The sequence below is a fragment of the Pipistrellus kuhlii genome, unplaced genomic scaffold (genome assembly GCF_014108245.1).
Source record: "Pipistrellus kuhlii isolate mPipKuh1 unplaced genomic scaffold, mPipKuh1.p scaffold_m20_p_3, whole genome shotgun sequence".
Classification (NCBI taxonomy): Eukaryota; Metazoa; Chordata; class Mammalia; order Chiroptera; family Vespertilionidae; genus Pipistrellus; species Pipistrellus kuhlii.
The window spans coordinates 43,265,511-43,290,763 of NW_023425529.1; the positions used below are offsets into that span (position 1 = coordinate 43,265,511).

The following is a 25,253-nucleotide window of genomic DNA, read 5'->3' on the forward strand; positions in this document are numbered from 1 at the left end:
AAAAGCAGGTATAGAGCTGAGGCATTAGATTCTGAAGGGGATCTATTATATGGGAACGGCAAAATGCTACGATGTTTTCTGTTTGGTCATGCATCATGGTCATTTCAGCCCAGGGCCTTTCCCCTGGCCAGTCCCACCCCTGATCTGCCCCCCACGCCCTGATCATGGGTGGGGCCGGTTGACCAACCTCCCACAGCCCCTCCCCCTAGCCACCCTGGCCTGATCATCTTGATCAGGCTGGGCTGGCCAGACCCTACCTGAGCACGAATTTGTGCACCAAGCCTCTAGTTAAATATAATTCAATGAGAAATTCTTGTGGGAGCTTAGAAATGTGATCTTCTGGTGACTTTCTGATTACTTAACTTTATTGGTGATTTTTCCCAGGAAGTGACTGATTATATTATATTTAAGTATCACTGCACAATATTTAATGTCTAAAGGCAGTTACCATTAGAGAGTGGAGCTAAAAAAACAGAGTTTGAAGATAAACTTTTTCATTATGTAATCTTTTATCCTATTTGAGGCTTTCTATGTGCACACTTATCTATTAAAAATATTTTATTACAATCTCTTTTATGCTTCTTTTGGAAAAAATTACAAGATGTATTAATGTTTCCTTCTAATTATTTTTCCTTTAAAAGTCAGCCATCAGTGCCCTCTCAATATTCCAGAACTGCTGTGACAGCATTAGCAGTTAGCATGGAGTGGTCCATAGAGCCCAAAATGTGCCTTGACCACTTCTATTCTAGAAATTGAGATTAAGATTAATTCATCTGAACTATAAAATTTTTTAAAGAAATGCCACTTTATTTCTTGTACATTTAGTTCACTCTAGTAGTCAACAGTTGTCTGGTAGAACTGCTTTCAAGCCTGTTTTAATTTTTTGTTCGTTTTTCACTAATTCTTTGCAATTAGTGTATTGTATAGCCTTATAATAGCTAGGTTCTCTCTTCGGTTAAAGTTGCCATTGCCCCCAATGGAGCCTTACAGCTGGCCAGTCCAGGCACAGATGGAGTACAGGGACTTCAGACACTAACCATGACAAATTCAGGCAGTGCTCAACAAGGTACAACAATTCTCCAGTATGCACAGACCTCTGATGGACAGCAAATACTTGTGCCCAGCAACCAGGTGGTTGTACAAAGTAAGTATGTTTAAGTATCTATGGAATGTATCCCAAAGTTCTTTTGAAGACACTTATGAATTAACTCATTCTTTTGACCACACAGCTGCCTCGGGAGATATGCAGACATATCAGATTCGTACCACACCGTCAGCGGCTTCGCTGCCACAGACTGTGGTGATGACATCTCCTGTGAGTCTTACATCTCCGACAACTAAGACAGATGACCCTCAGTTGAAAAGAGAAATAAGGTTGATGAAAAACAGGTGGGTAGTGAAAGTATACTGCCAAAATGGTAATGTTTTTTCAATCTCAAAATATAACTAGGTGTTAACTGGAATTTTATATAGGAAATAAGGAGAGAGGTTTATATCAGCTTTATTTTACTGAGTGATTATGTCTGGTTTATTTCAAATGGATCAGTGAGTCCCATTGCTCAGTTTCTTTATTTAATATATTGTCCTACAGTTCCTTTGAATAGCACTGTTAAGCAAAGCTTTTTCAAACAATATATTTTGTTCTTGTTGGGCTGACAGTTAAATAAAAATAATAATCCGCTGCTTGCCACAGCAAGAATAATTAGTGGGATTCTGCCTAATATCTGGTTTAATTGCTGACACAGAAATATGAATTTTGACATGAAAATAGATCAGTAATTTAACCCCAGAAATGTTAACTTTTATTTTAAATGTATTTTAAACATTGCTATATGCACTAAAACTATAAAAATAAGCAAAAGATTGAAGCTAGTAATTGCTTCTGATCAAGAGGCAGGGTTATGGATATAATCAGGGATAGCACAGAGGGCCCTTCAACAGGGTGGATAACATTTTCCCACAGTAAGCTGGGTATTGGGTTTACATTTGTTCATTTTATGCTTCATAACTTACATCTACACCACATCTATGTGTACTATTTCATAAAAATATTTTAAACTACAGTAATTTAGAAGGCAACTTAGTAAGGTGTTTTATCAATATTTCCTATGACTTGCCATCTTGAAAATAATAATGGAAGTATTATTACATTCAGATTAGTAACAGAGTCATAGAATACTTATTAAATTTAATAGAAAAGGCATAGAATCCACATTTTTAAAATCTTATTGAGAGGTAAAACAGTATCTGAATAAACAGAAAATACTATGTTATTTGATTAAGCCATAATAAATGTATTCTTTCAGAATTCATGTATAAATATAATGTGTTTAAATTAGAATCTTTATAAATCTTTATAGAATTGGACAAAATAAGCTAAAAGTTTACAAGGAAGAAATAAGTATTCAAAAATGGTCAAGAACAGAAAGAAGTTACTTTGTCTTGTTAGGCATTGAAACATACTCTAAAAAGCCATGTAATCAACTTGGTATCAGGGAAGGGGCAAACAATAACATTAGCAGATGGCAAAGAGAGGCCAGAAATGGCCTGTGCTGGTTGAGTATAGGCATTCCTCGGGTTACACTGGAGATCCGTTCCTATCGCGCACTGTAATACCATTTCACCGTGAGTCAGAACCCACCTACATACGCACCTACGTTACTCACACACGGCAGTAATGAAGTGAAACAGTAGAAAATTTAAAGTAAAGATAACAATCCCTGACCTTTACTGTGGTAAATATAGTAAATAATTATAAACATATGTACATACGTTGAAATGATGGAACTTTCTTTTTTATAAATAAAAAAGATGGCGACATAACTACAGAATGACTTAAGTTGAGTCCAACGTAACCTGAGGACTGCCTGTACACTTGTGAAGGATGGCTGATTTAATAAAAGATGCACAATCAACTCTACATTTGAAAGAAAATTAAAATGGATTCCTATTTTTTATACCATGAACAAAAGTAATTCGAGATGTATTAAAGACTTGTGAAAATTAAGCAGTAAAATTTCTAAGATGAAATTTAGAAAATTTTAGTGCATGGCATTTTGTTTTATTTTTAAATATATTTTTATTTATTTCAGAGAGGAATGGAGAGTGAGAGAGATAGAAACATCAGTGATGAGAGAGAATCATTGATAGGCTGCCTCCTACATGCCCCCTACTGGGGATCAAGCCCACAACCCAGCCATGTGCCCTTACTGGAATTGAACCCGGGAACCTTCAGTCCACAGGCCGACACTCTTTCCACTGAGTCAAGGAATAGAGAGACTAAAGAGCATTTTTGACAAGAGATATAAAAATGAGACATCAAATGGTAGATTACAAAATAATGTAAAAACATTTGAAGGATTAATATGTATAATGAACAGAAAGTTCCTAGGTTGTTTGTCTTTCTAATAATTTCTCATTGTAAAGTGACCAAAAAAGTATGAAGGGACAAAAGGTATTCATAAATATGCAATTTATATAAGAGCAGATCCAAAAGACCAACAACAATGTTCGATCTCAGTAGTGAGGAAAATGGAAATTAACAAAAAAGGTCAACATGGCAAAAATCTATGTACCAACATAGAAACATCATTAAAACAGTTTGGGCATAAAATGAATTGGCAGAACCCTAGCTGGTTTGGCTCAGTGGATACAGCATTGGCTTGTGGACTGAAAGTCCCAGATTCAGTTTCTGTCGAGGGCACATGGCTGGGTTGTGGTCTCGGTCCCTGGTGTGAGGCGTGCAGGAGGCAGCCAATCAGTGATTCATCATTGATGTTTCTATCTTTCTTCCCCTCTGTGAAATCAACAAATAGACATTTTTAAAAAAATCAACTGGCAGATAATATCTACAGTACATAGTATACTCAAGTAATACTTTTTACTTCTACCTATCTGTGTGTGTGTGTATAAAACTTACACGTGACTTGGTAGAAATATTCTAAGAGGACATATACAAAACTGAGTCTCAATCATTGTATTTATTACAGTAAAGTGTATTGAAAAATTTTTTCTATAAATTAAAATTAATTTAAAAAATAAAATATGAAAATTAATTTAAAGAATCTGTGGGTCAAAAATTAAGCAGAGGACCCCTAAATTTCACTTCTTGGTATTAATTCAAGAGAAATAGGACATGTTTACAAAGAGACTAACTAGCACAGGAACATCCACAGCAGCTAATACTAGAAGCAGGCTAACGCAGTGGATCAACAAATTGTAGTGATATTCATACAATGAAACATGCCCTAAAATATAAAGGAATAAACCAGCATACAGCAACATAAATGAGCCTTAAAAATAAATTGAGTCAGGACTGGTTTGGCTCAGTGGATAGAGCGTCGGCCTGCAGACTGAAAGGTCCCAGGTTCGATTCCGGTCAAGGGTATGTACCTAGGTTGCAGGCACATCCCCAGTGGGGTGTGTGCAGGAGGTAGCTGATCGATGTTTCTCTCACATTGATGTTTCTGTCTATCCCTCTTCCTTCCTCTCTGTAAAAAAATCAATAAAATATAAAAAAATAAAAAATAAACTAAATAAGCCCTAGCCACTGTTGATCAGTGGTTGGATTGTCCGCCCTGGTATTTGGGTTATGGGTTTGATCCCTGGCCTTGGCCCTGGTTGGGGCAACTGATGGATGTCTCTCTCATGTCAGTGTTTCTCTCTCTCCACCTTCCCTCCCCTCCCCTCCTCACTCTCCACAAATCAATGACAAAAACATCCTCAGGTGAGGATGAACAACTCCGTGGTTAGAGCTTCGACCTGTGCACCAAAGATCACAGTTTCGATTCCCATAAATACCCGAGATCCAGGTGCATGCAGGAGGTGACCAGTCAGTGTGTCTATGGCATCCATGTTTCTCTCCCTCTCCCTTCCCTCCCACTCTCTGAAAAGCAATGCAAAAAAATATCCTCAGGTGAGGATTAATAAAGACAAAAGAAGTACACTGAAAGAAAGGAGACCATGCACAAGAGTACTTATATAACTGTTATATGAAGTTTTAGATTAGAAAAATATTCATTGATGGTGATAAAACCAGAACAGCAGTTGCGAGAGGGGAGGAATGACCAGAAACGTGCATGAGAGCATTTTCTGGGACACTAAAAATGTTCTGGCTTTGGTAGGTGTGTGGGCTATATAGGTATATGTATATGCATTTGCTAAAACTAACTGAATTCTACACTTAAGATCTACATTTCATTGTATATAGATAATTTTTTAAATGAGAGAAAAAAAGATGAGCAGGGAAAATTACTGCAGGGCATTTACCACTTTAAAGAAGGTGAATTTTTTCTAACATTGTTTTTTTAATGCTTATATTTAGAGAAGCTGCTCGAGAATGTCGCAGAAAGAAGAAAGAATATGTGAAATGCCTGGAAAATCGAGTTGCAGTCCTGGAAAATCAAAATAAAACTCTAATAGAAGAGTTAAAAACTTTGAAGGATCTTTATTCCCATAAAAGTGTTTGATATTTAAGAAAATATTTTTGTGGACTTGCCTAAAAATTAAATGGATTTTTTCTTTTTAGTGGAGTTTTATAAATTAAAAGGTCAAAAATGAAGCTTTTATTTAGGCTTTTGCAACTCAAAGATAAATGTCTTATGCAAGAGAACTGGTGGCAGAGGATAAAGTGGAAAATGACCTCAAGGAAGATACTGGCACAACTGGAAACTCTGTAAAAAGCATACTAAAGAAGCAGGAAGTGAACCCTCACCAATCTGAGTTTTCTAAATAACAGTAGTTGTCAATAATCCAAAAATGGCAGATAAAATGAAATTTGGTAAATTTTCAAAATTAAATCTATTTACCCTATAGGTCTGCATTTCATACTGTTTCCTAAAATTTATTTTTTTCAATTGTGTGCGTGTGTGTATTTTATTTCTGCCAATAAATTCTAAATTACAAAAAGAAAAACTATACATAACCAAATATAAATAATTATGTGTTCTGATTACTTACACTTGTTCTATTGTCAAGTCTTTTAAATGGGTTTTAAGTTTGTTTATTGGACTTGACAGCATTTTGAAGAGTGAATTAAACTATTTTTGAGGCCTTATCCTAACAGACATCTAAGGTACATGAATGGGGTGTAGTGTTTTTGTAACATTTATTATCAGAATGGAAAAAAAACTGTTTAAAAGTTTGACACTTTTAAATAGTTGGTTTTGGGGTTAATTCTGGGAATGGTGATTTTCTACAAATATATAGCAGATTGTTTTCTGATTCTATATTTGGTAAGCAGTTGAGTATACATCACTTATTCTGTTGTGCTTTAATAGAATGGAATGTTTACAGGCCCTTGAGATGATATTAGAGTATTTTTTAAAAAAAAAAAACTTCTGAAGATGCATACCAAAGTTTTCCAAGAGGATTTTATAATTGATTTAATGTAAGGTTTATCAGATTCTAAAATAGTACAGTTATTAAAGCAATTTTATGCTAGAGACTATTTTGTAATGTAGTGAATGGTACATTTATAAAGTGACTGTCAATATATTTTTATAGCTAATCTTTATAAATTCTAAAGTTGAGTTTTTAATGATTATTTTAAATGTTTATATAGTTTAGTAAAAAAATATTTTGCCTCTCAAAGTATCATTTTTATATTATGGGAAGTAAAGTTTCAGATTGGCTAATCTCTGGATTCTAAGTTTTATATACAGTTTTTCCAGAGTTCACAAATGCTGTCAGTGTTTAACTTCTGTATTCCAGTTTCTATACACTTTGAAATTGTACTGCAAAACTATTGTGTGCTTCTTATACAATATGTATCATATTGTTATCTATGAAATTAAAGGACGTTTGATAAAATTAAGTTTGCTGAATGTAAAATACATTGCTTGATATATAAATGACAAGCTCCTGATAGACATTCTGTTAATTATACTAAGTATAATGCATTTCTAGTTTTAAAATGAGGATCAATTTACAATTCTGGTCTCCATAACCTATTTTAGATTTGATTGTATGTTTTGATTTATTCAAAATCAGTTGCAATAAACTAATGAAGTTTTTTTGTTCTACAAGTGTTTAGGACATGGTTAAGAAGCCTGTTATACAGAAATATTAACACAGTTGATAAATTTGTATTTAACCCTAATGAAATATTTTATTAAGATCTTTCAAAATTAGTTGGCAGCAGCTTATGAGAAGGAAAAAAGTTCGATCACCAGTGGGATTACTTATATCACTATCTTGTAAAGCCAGAGTCAAACTAGTGGCCCATTGGCTTGAAGAATAGGAGGAAGTAAGAGGTCACTGGGTTATATCAAGAGTTTTTTTGTTTTTTGTTTTTTAACATAAGATATTGGGTAGATGTCATGCTTGGCTGCAGTTGAGATAATGTAGTCCTTGGTATCTTAACAGTTGGACATCCATAAATATTTGTAAACTCTCCACTACCTGCAGACTTCTAGTGTAGGGCCTTCCTCACTAGATCAAGTTACTGAAGTCTTGCTGTATATAACAGGCATGGGAAAGCCACTGAAGATTCTGTTAAGTGCATACCACGTTATTCTAGATGTTTTTCTAATTTGAACCCAATGTCAAGCTAATGGAATTTTAAAGGTGATTATAACCCAAACCTGAACTAGAATTCAAAAGTTCAATAGACTAGTGCAATTACTTTCTTAGCTCAGAACACTATAAATTATATGTTGATGGAAATACCTTGCCCATGAATACATCTTGAGCATATACTTAAATTTTATTGACTAGAGCATGAAGAATGGGCATGTGCTAGAAGCTCTTACTGAAACTTAAAAATGGAACTGTCGTATGACCCCGAGATTCCACTTCTGGGTTTATATCCAAAGGAAACCAAAACACTAATTGAAAAGAATATATGCACCCCTATGCAGCATTATTTACAATAGCCAAGCTATGGAAGCAACCCAAAAGCCCATCAATATGGAGTGGATAAAAATAGCTTTGGTCCGTACATACAAAGGACTATTGGCCATAAAAAACGATGAAATCTTACCATTTGTGACAACATGGGTAAGCCTAAGGATTATTAAGCTCAATGAAATAAGTCTGAGAAAGACAAATACTAATGATTTCATTTATATGTGTAATCTAAAGGACAAATACATGAACAATTGATGCAGACTCAGATACAGAGAACAGGGGAGGAAGGGTGGGGTGAAAAAGGTGAAGATTAAAAATTGGTCGAGACTGGTTTGACTCAGTGGCTAGAGCGTCTGCCTGCGGACTGAAAGGTCCCGGGTTCGATTCTGGTCAAGGGCATGTAACTTGGTTGTGGGCACATCCCCAAGAGGCAGCTGATCGATGATTCTCTCTCATCGATGTTTCTGGCTCTCCATCCCTCTCTCTTCCTCTCTGTAGAAAATAAAATATATTTAAAAAATTAAAAATTGGTAGTTAGAAAATAGTAGTCACATGGATGCATAGGAAATATAGTCAGAAATGTAATAACTATGGTGCCAAATGGGTACTGGAAATACCAGGAGGAAAATTTTATAAAATATATGACTAACCACTGTTATACCCTCAAAACTAATACAAAATAATATTGAATATAAACTAATTGAAAAAAAACACACATCTAGGGATTTGGGATTTTAACCTGGTCTATAACCATGCAACTTAAACAGTGGTCTCTCCCCCATGCCCACTCCCAAAACACGCCTTTATAAAAGTCTAGGGGGTGACTGTCTCTTGTGTTCTTCAATATCCCACATTCTAGAGCATACCTGGTTCACAGGAATGCTCCGTGTGTATTAAATTAATGAGAGCCTGGGGTTCACATTCACTAAGACACAGGTTTGATACTTTGCCAAGGTCACAGAGTAAAGACTCTGGTTCATACTTAGGTCTGGTCATCTCCAAAGTTTGTGGTCTTGACCACCAGAATGTACTTCATTTTTAGAAAATTTTAACCCTCCCATGAGGATATGTTTTTATTGATTTTAAAGAGAGAGGAAGGAAGAGAAAGAGAGAGAGGAACATCAATGTAGAAGAGAAACTTCTATTGGTTGCCTCCTATATATGCCCTGACCAGGGATCAAACCTGCAACTTTTTTTTTTAAACTATTTTTTATTGATTTTCTACAGAGAGGAAAGGAGAGAGAGAGTTAGAAACATCGATGAGAGAGAGTCATCGATCAGCTGCCTCTTGCACACCCCCTACTGGGGATGTGCCCGCAACCAAGGTACATACCCTTGACCAGAATCGAACCCGGGACCCTTCAGTCCCCAAGCCGAAGCTCTATCCATTGAGCCAAACCTGCAACTTTTTTGGTGTCTGGGGTGATGCTCCGCGAAACCCAGCCACCTTCTTTCTTGTCTGTGCTGAAGAGTGAAATGCTCTGTTCCATTGCACAGTAGTCCTCACATTTTAACATCAATGGTTCAGCATGTAAACGAGTAAGGAGTTAACATCTCATCAACATTATAACAGGACAATGTTGAACAAAAAGTTATTCAAGGACCTGCTGTACCTTTATGCACAGCTTTGAAAGATTTTTTAAGTTCTATTTAAGTATGTCCACTAGATGGCAACCTCCACTTTAAAATCACAGAATTTTACAAAGAGAAGTAAACACATAGGAAACTACACAAGTTAACATACAATCACCCACTATCCAATTAATGTGTTAACATTTTATCTTTAATTCAGATCATTTTCTGAGTAAAAATTCACAGATGAACTCCCCCCTTTCTCTCCCTAAAGGAAACCACTACAATGAATTTAGTGGTGATCCAGTCCATGATTTATTTTGTCTGCTTGTTTTTCTTTATATTTACTACACGAGTCCATAAATAAAGATGTCAGATTATAGGATTTTTTTTAGAAGTTCATAAATGGTCCCTTAACAATATATCATTCTCTAAGTGAAAGGTCAGGCAGATAAAAGTAAACAGGGTTTTACCTATGGTAATATAATACTTTGTGGAGTTTTTTTTTTTTGGGGGGGGGAAGGCAGGGGGAGAAGAGTGTTAAAACCCCACAGACACCTACTACACAAGGCCACTGCCAATTCCAGGAGACATAGCAGCTCTACTAATACATAGAAACAAACACAGAGAAGCAGACAAAACGAGACAAATATTTCACAAATGAAAAAAAATGAATTTTCCAGAAAAGATCAAAATGAGATGGAAACAAGCAAACTACTAGATATAGAGTTCAAAATGATGGTTATAAGGTGACTCAAGGATTTTAATGAGAGCTTCAAGGGACTTTCAAGGATCTAAGTGAGAATTTCAAGAACTTTAGTGAGAACATCAATATAAAAAAGGACCAGTAAAAAATGAAGCATAAACTAACTAAAATAAAGAATAATTTATAGGGATTCAACAGTACAAGAATCAAATCAAATGATATGGAATATGAGAAAGAAGAAAAAAACAATCAGAGCAAAAAGAAAAAAAGAATCCAAAAATATGAACATAGTATAAGAAGCCTCTGGAACAACTTCAAGTTTATTAACATATCACAAGAGTACTATAAGGAGAAGAGATAGGGCAAGAAATTGAAAACCTATTTGAGGAAAAATTTCCCTGATAAAAGAAATAAACTTATAAGTTTATGTAATGCAGAGAGTCCCAAACAAGAGGAATTCAAAGAGGACCAACCAAGACACATCATAAATAAAATGCCAAAGGTTAAAGACAAAGACAGAATCTTAAAAGCAGCAAGAGAAAAGCAGTTAGTTACCTACAAGGGAGCACCCATATGACTCTCAGCTGATTTCTCAACAGAAATGTTGCAGGCCAGAAGGGAGTGGCAGAAATATTCAAAGTGATGGATAGCAAGGACCTATAACCAAGATTACTCTACCCAGCAAAACTATCATTTAGAATTGAAGGTCAGATAACCCAGTATTATATGAAATGCTGAATGGTATTCTTTAAGAAGAGTTTTAAAAAAATATATGAACACTAAAATGACAATAAATACATATCTATCAACAACTGAACCTGAAAATCAAAATAAAAGAATGAGGAATCTAATGAACAAAACAAACTGATGAGTAAAATATAACTAGAGGCATAGAAACATGCAACAGACAGACGAATCTCAGAGGGAAGGGGGTTGGGGGTGGGAAGAGATTAACCACATATCCTATATGCATGTATGCGTTACCTATGGACACAGACAATCGGTGGTGAAGGCCTGGAGTGAGGCGGGAACCATGTGGAGGGGCAATGGGGGGGAAAAGAGGGGGCAACTATAATATGGCATTTTTTAGAGAAGGTGATAGGATCTTCTCTATGAATCTGCAATCTCAAACTGGGATACAGCCCTCCAAGGACCCTTACCCTTTTTGAGATCTCAACCTAACCTGGCGCCTTACCTTATGTCTCCCCGATTTCAATAAATCCTTGCGGCTTCTGTCTCTGGCTAAGGTCCCGAAAGGAGGGAGAGCCTGCTGTGGAGGACAAACCTTCTGCCCCTTCCGGGGGGTCCCTCTCTCCTCTCTTTCGGGTATCTCGCTGGGGCCTCCAAATGTTGTGGGATCAAACCCTGGGTTCAAAATAAGACCACCGGAGGCTGATTAATTAAACAAAAAGCAGGCAAGGATTTATTGAACTGGCCAGGACAGCCGCGAGAGCACCACACGCAGGTGGTCTCCACACGACCACACGACGGCACCGTTTCAGGGGTAGGCAATTCCTTTCAAAGGTTTAAACCGCAAGAATTTTCCTTTCGTTCCTAAATCCTAAAGACTAAATTCTAAAGACTGGGGACAGTCCGCAGGGTTGGTTCCCAGTCACATCCTGCTGGACATTGGAATGTGGCCCCATCTTGCGATAGTGATAACACAGAAGCAGAGCTCAGTGGTTAGTCTCTACAGGTTATCTACAGTTTCTATCCCCGAAGCTACTGAGTCAGTGGGAATCATTCTCCTGTGGTCCTGGTCCCAGGCAAGGGAAAATTGCCTTAGCCTCCAGGTCTTCACCTGGATAAGTACCCTGTGTTTTAATCAGATGCAGGGGCCAAACTAGAAGGGTTAAAATTCAAACAGCAGTTTTTACTGAAGTATGGTTGCCACTATATTTCAATGACTACCCGCCATAAACTGCTTTTAGTTAAAAAGTGTTCGTTTCAGCGCTAGCTGGTTTGGCTCAGTGGATAGACAGGGTCAGCATGCGGACTGAAGGGTCCTGGGTTCCATTCCAGTCAAGAGCATGGTCCAGGGCATGCAGGAGGCAACCAATCAATGTGTCTTTCTCACATCAGTGTTTCTCTCTGTCTCTCCTTTTCCCTTCCATTCTCTCTACAAATCAATGGAAAAAATATCCTCAGGTAAGGATTTAAAAAAAAAAAAAAAAAGGAAAGTGTTCATTTCAGGGCATCCTTTGTGGTTACTTTAGGTCTCTGAGTTTGCAAGGCTGCCACACAGGCCTTCCCTGAGCTTTTCAGGTTAGCACATGATCCCTTTCGTCCACACATTTCAATGGTAGGAGAAACAAGATGTATTATACCTCATTATTCCAAAACTCAGTGGCTAAAAACAACAAAAATTTGTTATTTCACAGTTTCTGTGGGTCAGGGATCTTGAGTGTGGCTCAGTGGGGTGCTTGGCTAAAGATCTCTCAGAAGGTTGCGGTGAGGACGTTATCCAGAACTATGGTCTCATTCGAAGGTTTGACGGGAAGAGGTGCTTCCCAGCTCACGCGTGCAGTGTTGTAGGAGTTGGTTCTTTGTGGGCTGTTGGATTGAGGCCTTCAGTTCCTTGTCAGTAGGGCTGGGGGCCATGCCTTAGGGCCACAGGGCCATTCGCAACACAGCAGCCTGCTTCCCTCAGAGCAGGAGAGCTAGAGAGCATGTTTAAGCATAAGTCACAATCTTTTTGGAATATAATGAACAACATAAACTGATGAACAGAAACAGATCCAGAGACAGAGAAGCATTGATCAGACCGTCAAACCTCAGAGGGAAGGTTGGGGAGAGTAGGGGTAAGGGGGAGAGGCCAACCAAAGGACTTGTTTGCATGCATATGAACCCAACCAATGGACACAGACACCAGGGGGGTGAGGGTATGAGTGGGAGGATGGGGGCGGGGGGGAAGGGGGGATAAGGACTCATATGTAATACCTTAATCAACAAATAAAAAAAATAAGTCACAATCTTTTGACAACCTAATATTGGAAGTGATAGGCCATCATCTCTCTCTATCACTATTTGCTAGAAGCATGGTGCTAAATCCAGCTAACAGTAAGGGAAGGGGACTGAACCAGGCTGTGAATACAGGAGTCAGGGCTGATCGGAGGCCATTCTGGAGGCCCCCTACTGCCCCAGAGTATACTTGCCTGCTTATGGTGTGATCCACAAAGAAAGGAAGTTACAGTGCAGGAGAGAAGAGAGAAGACCTGGCTAAGGCAGAAGAAATCCAGGCACAGGACTTTGTGGTTCCCGGCCCACTGCCTCCTCATGGCCTGGCTGCATGCACCTCTTTTTGATCAGGATATGTCAAACCAATCTGCTGTGTCTCTGTCACCTGTCACAGCAAGATTCATCATCTTGCCCTGCTTATAAAGCCATATCCAATCTGGTCATATCCATCCCCACCCCACACCACCCACACACAAACACCCAATTGTGTTTCCCTTTCAAATATCACCTCCCACTATAATATCTGGGGAACAGGAAATGTGTTTCTTGTCTGCCCCTGGGTCAGTTCATGCTGCAGCTTGTTGCTCCGTTATCACTTGCCTATCACTGACTTCAGCTCAGCCCTAAGCGTCTCTTCCCTTTCCCCCGAAAGCCCAGTGCCTCCTTTGATTTGATGCTGTCGCCCATGACAATCTCACAGGGTTGATGCAACAAGGTGGCTGTCCTCTCACTGAGTCCTACTTTAATTCCCCGCAGTGTGACATCCCTCCCAGACACCACAGCCCTCCCTGCTCCCTTTTAATGAAGGTGTGGGTTAACAGAGGGACAAATCAAGATAGCAATAAGATCATTAAAACCAGCCATCAGATTTCATTGTTCTTAAAAATCCTGGGTCAACCCACCACGATGAAACTCTCATAGACATATTCTTGGCTCAGACCTGGCCATCTGCCCTGTTGTTGGACTGCGGGCTGCCTGCTTCTTTCTCGCTCTTGTCACACTGAAAGCTTTCTTTTCATTATGCTGAGCCATCAGCAGCCTTCCCCTAAGTATGAAGCAGGTTTCGTGCCTACTACTGCATATCCCAAAACCACATTAAATGACTCTGCTAAAGGGAAGAAGGCCCATACATGGTGATTCTGGATTCAAAGAAGAATCAAATCAAATGCAAAACCAAGAACAAGCCTTAAGCTTCGTGTCTTTTCACTGACATGTCCTGGTCAAAAAATGTGAAGGCATGGTTTCCTCGGTCTCTGTAAGAGAACAGAACAGTAATAATAAGAAAAACTCCTTCTGGTCAAGATGGTGGAGTAGGTAGAGGTTATGATGGCCTCTTCCCACCACCACATCAAATTTACTAAATTTTACAACTAAAACTGAGTACCACCTGAAGACTAGCTGATCAGAATTCTTACAACTAAAGATATAAAGAAGCCACGTGAGACTTATCAGGTGGAGATGCAGAACCAGCAGTTCCCACGCCCACGGTATGGCAGCTAAGAATTGGGAGGGAGTCCGACTGGGTTGCTCAGTTCGTTGGAGCATCGTCCTGTACACCAGAAAGGTTGCAGGTTCAATTCACTCCCCATTTGGGGTACGTACAAGAAGCAATTGACTGATGTTTCTCTCTCTCCCCCTTCCTCTCTCTCTAACCCAATTTAAATTCTCGGGTGAGAATTTAAAAAAGAAGAAGAATCAGGAGGGATCTTTCAGTTGCAGGAGTCACCTCTGAGAAGTGGGGCACATCTCTTCCAGTTTGGGGCAACCAGTGATGAGTGATAGGGTGTGAGAGTTCCCCTGACTACAGGCCCTCCAGACTCCAATTTTGGTTGAGGTTTCCTTTATTAATTTTAAAAATTCCATGCCTTTGCTTATGCTGTCCCTTAGCCTAGCCCAGTGGTCGGCAAGATTCATTGCTCTTGAGTGTGGCTCTTCCACAAAATACCTTGTGCAGGCGCTCAGTGCAATTGAAACTTGGTGGCCCATGAGCAGAAGTCGGTTTTCGGCTCTCAGAAGAAATTTCAATCGTTGTACTGTTGATATTTGGCTCTGTTGACTAATAAGTTTGCTGACCACTGGCCTAGCCTGTCTTCAGTACATCCCCTTCCTCTTCTTGACATCCCCTCTCAATCTAGGCCCAGCTGACCTCCCGCTCCCGTAGGGAGCCTCCCGGACTGCCACGGGCCACACCACTGGCTGGTGTCTGAATTGGGGTTGGACTCGGGTTGGTTGCCAGCCAAGTGGTAAAGTCCTCTGGGTCGGACAGACAGGTCTTAACACACTTCCGGGGATATGATGCTATTTCCCTGTCCAGCACCTCGTGTAAGGTTAATACTTGTCCAGTGGACCCATTAACTGGAGTCCCTTCCCTACACCCTCTCCCCACACTGTGTGGAGTGTCCAGGGGGCATCGCAGGGATTCTGACAGGGGAGGCACCATGCACTCTCAGGCTGAGGACTGAGGTGGAGGCGGCCGATCCCTTCAGGCAGGCTTTGTCCTCAGCTTTGCAGGTCCTTGCGTTTGACTGTATTCGCTCTCCCTGAAACACGATAAAGGCAAATGACTATCAAACAATAATGAGTCAACCACTGAGACCGGTTTGGCTCAGTGGATAAAGCGGGGGCCTGCGGACTGAAAGGTCCCAGGTTTGATTCCAGTCAAGGACACGTATCTCGGTTGCAGGCACATCCCCAGTAGGGGGTGTGCAAGAGGCAGCTGATTAATGATGCTCTCTCATCAATGTTTTTAACTCTCTATCCCTCTCTTCCTCTCTGTAAAAAATCAATAAAATTTATTTTTTAAAAATAAAAAATAGCCGGGATCAGTTTGGCTCAATGGATAGAGCGTCGGCTTGGGGACTGAAGGGTCCCGGGTTGGATTCCGGTCAAGGGCATGTACCTTGGTTGCGGGCATATCCCCAGTAGGGGGTGTGCAAGAGGCAGCTGATCGATGACTCTCTCTCATCGATGTTTCTATCTCTCTCCCTTCCTCTCTGTACAAAATCAATAAAATATATTTTAAAAAATAAAATAAAATTTAAAAAATAAATAAAAATAAAAAATAATGAGTCAACCTGTATCACAGAAATTGGGTTCCCCCAGTGCCGGTACTGTCTCAAACCCCAACCTCTGCACTTGCTTTGCCTTCTGCTTTACCGCCGGTGCCCACTGGAGCTGCCTTTGCTGACCAGCCCTTCCTGTTGCCCTCCCAGCCTCACAGGCCTTCGCCAGCACCGGCCTGCCCACCGCAGCTGTTCCCCGGATGTGTGTGGACCTGGCCAATCAGAAGCGCCTGGAGCCTGGCTGAGGGCGGGACTCTTGGTGCATCTGTCCAATAAGTGCGCACGCACCGGGACACCTCCACAGCAATGCCCTGACGTAGCGGGCTTGGCCCCGCCCTCACCGCCCCTTGGCTCCGCCCTCACCTGCCCCACCGCGTGGCCGGCGGGTGGTCGGCCTGCGCCATCTTGCCCGCCGGCGTCCACTATGTGGCTGGGGCCGCTGGGCGCCCCGCTGCTGCTGTTGCTGTTGCTGCTGCTGCTGCCGCGGCCGCCGCCGGGGAGCTCCCTCTTCTTCCCGGGACGCGCCTCGCTCTCGCCCGGCAGGCGCCCCTCCTGGTCCCGCGGGCGGCTCCGGCGGCAGGAGGACGCACAGGGCAGTATCTGTTCTTCCTCCCTCCGCGGTGTTTGGCTCGGGCCCTCCTTTCCCGTGCTCCCAAGGGCCTTGAGCTAAAACGTACAGACCCGAGCATCCCATGGTAACCCTGACGAGGCAGGAATGAGTGAAAAGGGCAGGTGTGTGCAGGGCGTCTCTGTGAGCACGGACGGGTTCGTCATTCCTGTGTCACAGATGGAGAATTCACTGGATGCCAGCGTTGGATTAGGGCCGCGAGGAGACCTTTTTATACTGCAGGTCAGAAAAAAACAATGAAAATGGTCTGACTCACCAGCTCACCCAGGGGAGACCATGACGCCTGGCCAGGAAAACACCCCATGTGTATGGTTTTGGGCAACGGAGCTTCAAAGTGGATGAACTGTGTGGATTTAAAGTCGTTCTCTGTACAAATAATGAAGACATGTTGTTGACCTTCACTCTCCTTTCCCCCCCCCCTCCCTCAAAGTATGGTATCCAGCTTGCTCGGCCAGTTGTTAAAATAGGAACTTTTAAAAGGTTATAATCCATGTGGTAAGATTGGGAAGTGATGCATGTTGTTATGAGATGTTCAGTCTAAGTAATGTGTCGCTTTTATTTTTAGATTGTGGAACAGCCCCGCTTGTGAGCGTGCTGACAGGGTCCCGGATTGTGGGGGGCACAGACGCCCAGGTTGGCGCGTGGCCCTGGATCGTCAGCCTGCAGATCCGGTCTGGAAAGTATATGGTTCATATATGTGGAGGAAGCTTAGTGAGACACAGCTGGGTCCTCACAGCTGCCCACTGCACTAGGGACACGAGGTATGTATTCATAACACACTCCTATTTTATTCTCTTAGGAATATTTTAAAAGTGGTGGAGGGACTTTTGACTTCAATCGTGTTAAGCTGTATGTTTGCAAGGGCCTATTATGCCTTATATGTACTACGCTGAATATCTTTTGAAGTGAATCCTGTAAGTCAGAGGTCAACAAACATTTTCTGTAAAGACATTTTTTGGTAAATATTTTAGGCTTTGCAGACCATATGGTGTCTGTCACAACTATGTAACTGTAGAACCAAAGTGGTCGTAGGCAATACATAATTGAATGGGTGTGCTGTGATCCAGTAGATATCTATGAACACTGAAATTTGAACAGAATATTACTTTTTTGCCAACCATTTACAAGTGCAAAACGTCTTTGCTTATTAGCTGTGTGAAAATAGGAGACAGGCCAGATTTGGCTTGTGGGTTGGACATTGCTTTAAATAATGAAACTTTTTTTTAGCTTTTAAAATTATTATATTGTAATCATGTATTTGTCTTTCTCACCTTTAGATCAGCAGTTATTTGAAGGCAAGGACTACATGTTTTATTTTACTAGTGTATTCCTGGTACTAATATAGAACTTGGCCTACTTCAGTAAATGTTTATTGAATCTATGGATTATGTCAATCTTGGAGAAATAGGATTTACCGCAGTGAGAATAGAACCATTTATCTATAATAATAATAAAAGGGTAAAATGCTAATTAGACCAGACAGCTGAATGACCTTCCCAATGTCCTTCTGGACGAAGCCGAGGCTGCGAGGGCTGAGTCCCTTGCACGAATTCCGTACATAGGGTCTCTAGTATATATGTAAAAGCCTAAGTGACCAACCAACTGGTTGCTATGATGTGCACTGACCACTAGGGGGCAGACGCTCAGTTCAGGACCTGCCCCCTAGTGGTCAGTGCATTCCCACAGCCAACCCCCCGCAGTCCCTCCCCCCAAGTCGGCAGTCCTCAATCACCCAATTGGTGCCTGGCCCAAGGCTGGGATGGGGAACCGGGATGGGTGGCAGTGGATGTGAACCCTTTCAGGGTGCTGAAGTCCAGCTCCCTTCTCAGGGCTAATGGCCAACCTCCTATGCCCCATGCCTCCCCCTGGCCATCAGGCCCCAATTGTCCCACTGCCCGCCTGCCACAGTGCTGGTGCAGTCGCAGGGGAAGGAACCGTGCGGTGGCAGAGCGTCAATGATGGCGGCCTCTAGCGTCCGTTCCTTCCACGCCCGGCCTAGCAACCGTCACCTTCTCTCCAGCCTGGCCCTGATCAGCCTGGCCCTGGCCGGCCCTGATTGCTGGCTAGGCCCAGGGACCCCACCCATGCATGATTTTTGTGCACTGGGCCGCTAGTCCTATGTAGTAAAAGCCTAATACACAAATTGTTCAGCCAGGAGTTCGACCACTTGCTTTGATATGCACTGACCACCAGGGGGTGGCAAGGAACATGGTGGCATCAGTGATGCAGTGCTGGCAGTGGGCAGCTGGAGGTGCTGCTGGCCCTGATGGGCCCTGATGAGAGAGGGACCATGGCGGGATGGTAGAGCAGGTGAGGGGGCAGCGCCAAACCAAGGCGGGTGTGAGCAGGGGCCCAATCACTCCACAGATTGGCCTGCAAACGGTGACCAGCTGCCAGCGGCCCTGATCTCCCAGTCCAGGCTGGGCCCTGGGCTGGGACAGGGAACTGGGGGGGGTGGGTAGCAACCAGCCTCCCGTGGCACCCAGGCAGGGGGCTGAAACCTCTCGCCAGCTACCTGGGGGGCAGGGTGACGGGGAAGAAGTGCGGAGAGAATGCAGGGGTCCCCTCTCACTCCCGCTGCTCCCCTTCCCCAGATGCCAGGGCTGGCACCGCGGAAGCCCTCACGCCTCGTGCTCAGGCGCTGGGCGCCCGCAAAGAGCCTGCCCCGCACCCGCACAGCCTCTTCCGGATAAGCTGGGGCTGGTTGGGCTCCACGTGGGCTCACACAGGAGGTGGCCTGCGAGGCAGGCTGGGGGAGAGCGCACGGCCCGCCCAGCTTTCATGCGGTGCCGCTGGGAGGCCCAGAGGCCCAGGCTGCATCCTGGCCAGCAGTGTTTAGCTGCGCTCACCGCATCTCCGCGTGGGGACTCCAGAGTTCACCTGGGACCTGCCCTCCCACACCAGATGCTTGCGCTTCAATCGCCCGCCAGGCCTAGGGACGGCACCTGCGCACGAATTTCATGCACTGGGCCTCTAGCCCTGGTCAGGTAGCTCGGTTGGTTGGAGCGTTGTCCTACACCAAAAGATTTTGGGTTCCATTACTGATCTTGGCACATACCTAGGTTTCAGGTTCGATCCCCAGTCAGGGCACATACAGGAGGCAACCAATTGATGGTTCTCTCACACACTGATGTTTCTTTCTCTCCCACTTTCCTCCTTGCTCTCTCTAAAATCAATAAAAACATATCCTTGAGTGAGGATTAGAATATATAGTAGTATATAAAGCTCTAAGATAAATCCTTTGAAAAACCATGGTACCTGTCATACAGTTTCCCTTAGTCTTTAATTTTAAAAAATATATGGTTTTTTAAAAATTGACTTTAGAGAGAGAAGAAGGGACAGGAGAGAGAGAGAGAGAGAGAGAGAGAGAGAGAGAGAGAGAGAGAGAGAGAGAGAGAAATGTCAATGTGAGAGAAACATCAATCAGCTGCCTCCTGCATGCTCCAACTGGGGGTTGAGCCTGCAACCCAAGCATGTGCCCTGACTGGGATCGAACCAGGTACCTGTTGGTGCATGGGATAGCACTCGGCCAACTGAGCCACACCAGCCAGGCTCGTCCTTTAATTTTTTAGATTTTTTATTTTATTTTATTGATTTCAGAGAGGAAGGGAGAGGGAGAGAAATATCAACGATGATAGAGAATCATTGGTTGGCTGCCTCCTGCATGCTTCCTACTGGGGTCGAGCCGGAAACTTGGGCATGTGCATTGAACTGCAATCAAACCTGGGACCTTTCAGTCCACAGGCTGACGCTCCATCCACTGAACCAAACCAGCCAGGGTAGTCTTTCATTTTTAAGAGAACAGCTGTCTTAGAGAAGAATGAAGTCTTTTGTGTGTGTGTGTGTGTGTGTGTGTGTGTGTGTGTGTGTATGTGAATCCTCACCCGAGGATATTTTTCCATTGACTCTTAGGGAGAGTGGATGAGAGGGAAAGACAGAGAAACATCGATGTGGTTGCCTTCCATATGAGCCTCAACCAGGACCCAGATCGGGGAGGAGTCTGCAACCACGGTACGTGTCCTTGACCAGAATCGAACCCAGGACCCTTTGGTCAGACCCTCTAGACACGGAGCCAAACTAGCTAGGGCATGAAAAGTCTTTAAAAGGAACTAATAATTTCAAAATTCAATTGAGGGAACTGGCCTGATTGGATAGGTTTTAAATGTGTACACTATATTTTTAAAATAAGGATTTAGTTCTATCAATTGGCCTTTGAGGAAAAGAGATTATAAACCTAGAAAGATGCAGCGGTGTAAACCAAGGGTACAGAAAGAGATGGAGAAAAAGTTTTAGAGTTAGAAGTCAATTCTGCTCTTTGAGGTGTGGGTGTTGTACAACTGTTTCTACATGCTGCCTTTAAAGACTGCTTTTCTATAGCTTTCAAACCTGCTCGTATGGCTTGAAAATTCTTGGAAAAGCTCTTAATGCCTCCTGAATTCTATAACGTGCCTTTACTGATCCGTTCCTTTGACATGGTAAAGAGCCTAAGGCTTAGGCCCTAAGCCATCAGTCAGACATCTCTACTGTTGCCACGGAGGCGGGAGAGGCTCCCACCACCGCTGCTGCTCACCAGCCATGAGCCCAGCTTCTGGTACCGCATTGCCCACCAAGCGGAAGCTCCTGCACTGAGTGTCTGCCCCCTGGTGGTCAGTGTGTCATAGTGACCAGTTGTCTCACTGTTCAAACAATTTGCATATCAGCCTTTTATTATATAGGATGTGTGCGTGTGCGCGCGCACGCGCGCGCACACACACACACACACACACACACACACTCATACATAAACTTTTCCAATTTGAACAGTGAAAAGGAATTTCAGCATTTTAAACAACCATGTAAAAAGTAAATCCTTCCCAATCCAGTGACAGGTATAACAACTATAAAATGCTTGGGTTTTAATTGTTGACTTTTGTCCTACAGAACATCTTTTGGTTTCGTCTGGGGTCTTGCTTGCTTTTTGGTGTGGTTTTTGTTGTTTTGATATTTAATGCCATGCTTTATAAAGTTCTTCTTCATGTCAATACTGCTTTATGTACTCACCTACATATTCTTTCTGATTTAATTTTTATAATTCTCACGCTAATATCCAAATGTTTCATTCTAAAATTTCAAGAATTTACAAAGTAGAGGGAACAGTTTAGTGAATTTCCAGATACTAATAGCCCAGCTTTGTTACTAATTCTTGCAGGATCTTGTTTCATCTTTTTTTTAAATATATTTTTAAAATATATTTTATTGATTTCTTACAGAGAGGAAGAGATAGTTAGAAACATCAGTGAGAGAGAATCATCGATCAGCTGCTTCTTGCACACCCCCTACTGGGGATGTGCCCGCAACCAAGGTACATGCCCTTGACCAGAATCAAACCTGGGACCTTTCAGTCTGCAGGCCAACGCTCTATCCACTGAGCCAAACGGGTTTCGGCTTGTTTCATCTTTTTTGTTAGTTAGTTTCATCTTTATCCTCATCAACTCCCCCTCCAATTATTTTGCAGCAAATCTCAGAGATACTTCATGTATCTCTAAAAGATAGGAAGTTTTATTTAAAATATTTGTGTCTAAATTAATTTAATTCATTTTGAGTTTATTTTTTAATTTTTAAAAAAATATATTTTATTGATTTTTTACAGAGAGGGAGAGAGAGGGATAGAGAGTTAGAAACATCGATGAGAGAGAATCATCGATCGGCTGCCTCTTGCACGCCCCTACTGGGGCAACCAATGTACATGCCCTTGACCGGAATCGAACCTGGGACCTTTCAAGTCCGCAGACCGATGCTCTACCACTGAGCCAAACCGGTTTCGGCCATTTTGAGTTTATTTTATTGTTTCGTGTTTTTCAGAGATTTAATTCACTTTTCAAACTAGTTTCTCCAATATCATTTACTAATTCATGCTCTGTCCACTGGTAAGAAGTGCTGCTGCCTTAGTCATATAAATTCTCTGAGTCCTAGTTGATTTGGCTCAGTGGATAGAATGTTGGCCAATGGACTGAAGGGTCCCGGCTTCGATTCCAGTCAGGGGCTCATGCCTGGGTTGCAGGCTTGGTCCCCCATGGCGGGGGAGGGGTGCAGAAGGCAGCCAATCAATGATTCCCTCTTATCATTGATGTTTCTTTTCTTCTATATATTTTATTGATTTTCCACAGAGAGGAAGGGAGAGGGATAGACAGTCAAACATCGATGAGAGAGAAACATCGATCAGTCCACAGGCCGGTGCTCTATCCACTGAGCCAAACTGGTTTTGGCATTATTGTTGATGTTTCTATCTCTCTGTCGCTCTCCCTTCCTCTCTGAAATCAATAAAAAAATATATTTTAAAAAATTTTCTCTAAAATCTGTTTTTGGACTTCCTGTTCCACAGATCTTTTTCTCTTTTCCTACATCTTGATATTTAGGGTTTTATTTGATGTGACTATGTCACATAAAAGGATAAAAAATTTTTATTAACGAGAGAAAAAAAAACTAGTGGAAGATTAAGAATAGTTACTCAAATAAATGTGTTTATAACAAGAACATTTACTTTCTTTCAGGGATCCTGTAATGTGGCGAGCTGTGCTTGGAACTAATAATATAAATGGGAGACATCCACCCACCAAGATTATAAAGGTTAAAGCAATCATCATCCATCCAAACTTCAGTTTGGAAACTTATGTAAATGATATTGCACTTTTTCGATTAAAAAAAGCAGTGAAGTATAATAACTATGTTCAGCCTATTTGTCTACCTTTTGATGTTTTCCAAAGGCTGGATGAAAAGACGAAGTGTTTCATAGGTGGCTGGGGAAGAACATCAGAAGGAGGTAATTATAGTCTGAATTTTATCGATAGTTTTTTTTCTGGTTATTGGAGAGGGTGAACCCTTCTCTCTGTATTGAGTCTTTACAAGTCAGTGAAAAGAAAATATCTGTCTGATTTGTCTGTATTTTTTTTCCCTTCCTTGTGGGAGAGAAAAAATTATCTTCCAAAGCAGAAATAAAGACTTTCTTTGGTTAACATGCAAAGATACCCTAACCTCTGGACATTCTCAGAGAGAATGGCAATCTAAGTGTTTCTGTCCTTGTTGAGATGCATAGGTGATAGAGCCAGCTACGTGACAGAATGGCTTGTCTTTAATAAGCTTCTGGCTGTAAGGAATCAACTTGGTGTCCTTTTAAATTTAATGCTCTGTTTAGTATCAAACAAGCTGATTGTGAATTTTTTTATTACACAAAGGGGCACTAATTGTTGGTTGGCTGCACTAATGGGAAAAGCTTTAAATGTAGAAAACGGTATCTCACTTTGGTAATAACAATACTGCCATTTGGAAGCATTAGCCATGTTCGAGCCCTGCTCTAAATACATTATTTTTACCTTATCCTCCAAAAGTTCCTATCAGGGAGTTAATGTTGTTATTCCCTTTCAACAGATCAGGAATTGTGGATCTTAGAGGTTGAGAAGCTGAGACTCAAATTCAGGTCTTTTTTATTCTAAAGCCTGAATATTTAAGTACTATATTAAGTACACACTGCTCTTGAGGTCATGAAAGTCTAGTTAGCCATATGTGAGATCAAGTACTGAGCCTTTTCTTAGATTCCTCACAGAACCTAGCCATTTTAATATTTGTGGATTAGATAGGATAGACTGGAGGTAAATGTATGAAAGATGTGTGAATTATTATTTTTTCCTCTGTTAATTCTTTTTAAGGAAGAGAAGGAAAACAAGATGGTATAGGGGAAAGGCATTGGCTTTAGAATCACAAACCTGTCTGAATATCAGTCCTGCCCTGTACTAGCTTAATGGCCATTGGCAATTATACAATGAGAATAATTATAGGAGCAACTGCCACTTATGCAGGGCAAGCATTTTAATGAATTTCTCATTTAACATCCCTAACAAGACTATGAGAAATGCTGTAATTTGTATGAATAAACTGAGGTTTAAAGAGGTTAATATGGGGAGATTATATGTCTGGGTGCCCGCAGTCCCAAGGCACTGCAGCGCACACGTCTGTTAGCTGTAATTGTGCAGCCGATGGTCGCCCTGACACTGAGGACCTGACCCATGTGGAAGCTGCTCTCCCCACCCCCCACTTCCTCCAACCCCCGTGGCCCAGCCAAGAACCATACAGACTTTTGACGGGTGTGTAGTACAGTGTAGGAAGGGAAAATTGGCATTCTCATTGAAAATGATCAGTCGGCCCTGGCTGTTGGTTCTCAGTGGTTAGAGAATGGGCCAGTGCACACAAGGGTCACAGGTTAGATTCCCGGTCAAGGGCACAAGCATTCCTGGGTTGTGGTTGGCTCCCTGCCCATGGGTGGGGCGCATGGGGGAAGCAGCCAGTCCACTCTCTCTGAAAATGGAGAAAAATGGGAGAGGATTAAAAAAAGAAAGAAAGAAAATGATTTATCAGTTGAAATCATGCTGTGTTCATTGCCAACTCTTCTGTAACCAACCTTAGTCAAACAGATGAAAATCTTTATATTTACAATAAAGATAATTAT

At 41.8% G+C, this 25,253-nt stretch overlaps 2 protein-coding genes across 9 annotated transcripts in view; both read left to right on the forward strand.

Moving 5' to 3' along the window:
• Window positions 1-6,814, forward strand: part of ATF1 (activating transcription factor 1) — a 62,477-nt gene extending 55,663 nt beyond the window's left edge. For 6 of the 8 annotated variants that reach the window (XM_036456038.2, XM_036456036.2, XM_036456040.2 and 3 more), the window contains 3 exons: window positions 962-1,144; window positions 1,230-1,389; window positions 5,324-6,814. In XM_036456038.2, the coding sequence (XP_036311931.1) occupies window positions 962-1,144; window positions 1,230-1,389; window positions 5,324-5,468 (488 nt within the window). In that variant the 3' untranslated portion in view covers window positions 5,469-6,814. The remainder of the gene's footprint in view (window positions 1-961; window positions 1,145-1,229; window positions 1,390-5,323) is intronic. The other 2 variants (XM_045587980.1, XM_045587982.1) reach the window with 1 other exon arrangement.
• A 1,180-nt stretch (window positions 6,815-7,994) lies between these two features.
• The window catches only part of TMPRSS12 (transmembrane serine protease 12), a 35,212-nt gene continuing 17,953 nt past the window's right edge, over window positions 7,995-25,253 (forward strand). The window contains exons 1-3 of the mRNA XM_036457013.1: window positions 7,995-7,998; window positions 17,340-17,535; window positions 23,305-23,573. Of these exons, the coding sequence (XP_036312906.1) occupies window positions 7,995-7,998; window positions 17,340-17,535; window positions 23,305-23,573 (469 nt within the window). The remainder of the gene's footprint in view (window positions 7,999-17,339; window positions 17,536-23,304; window positions 23,574-25,253) is intronic.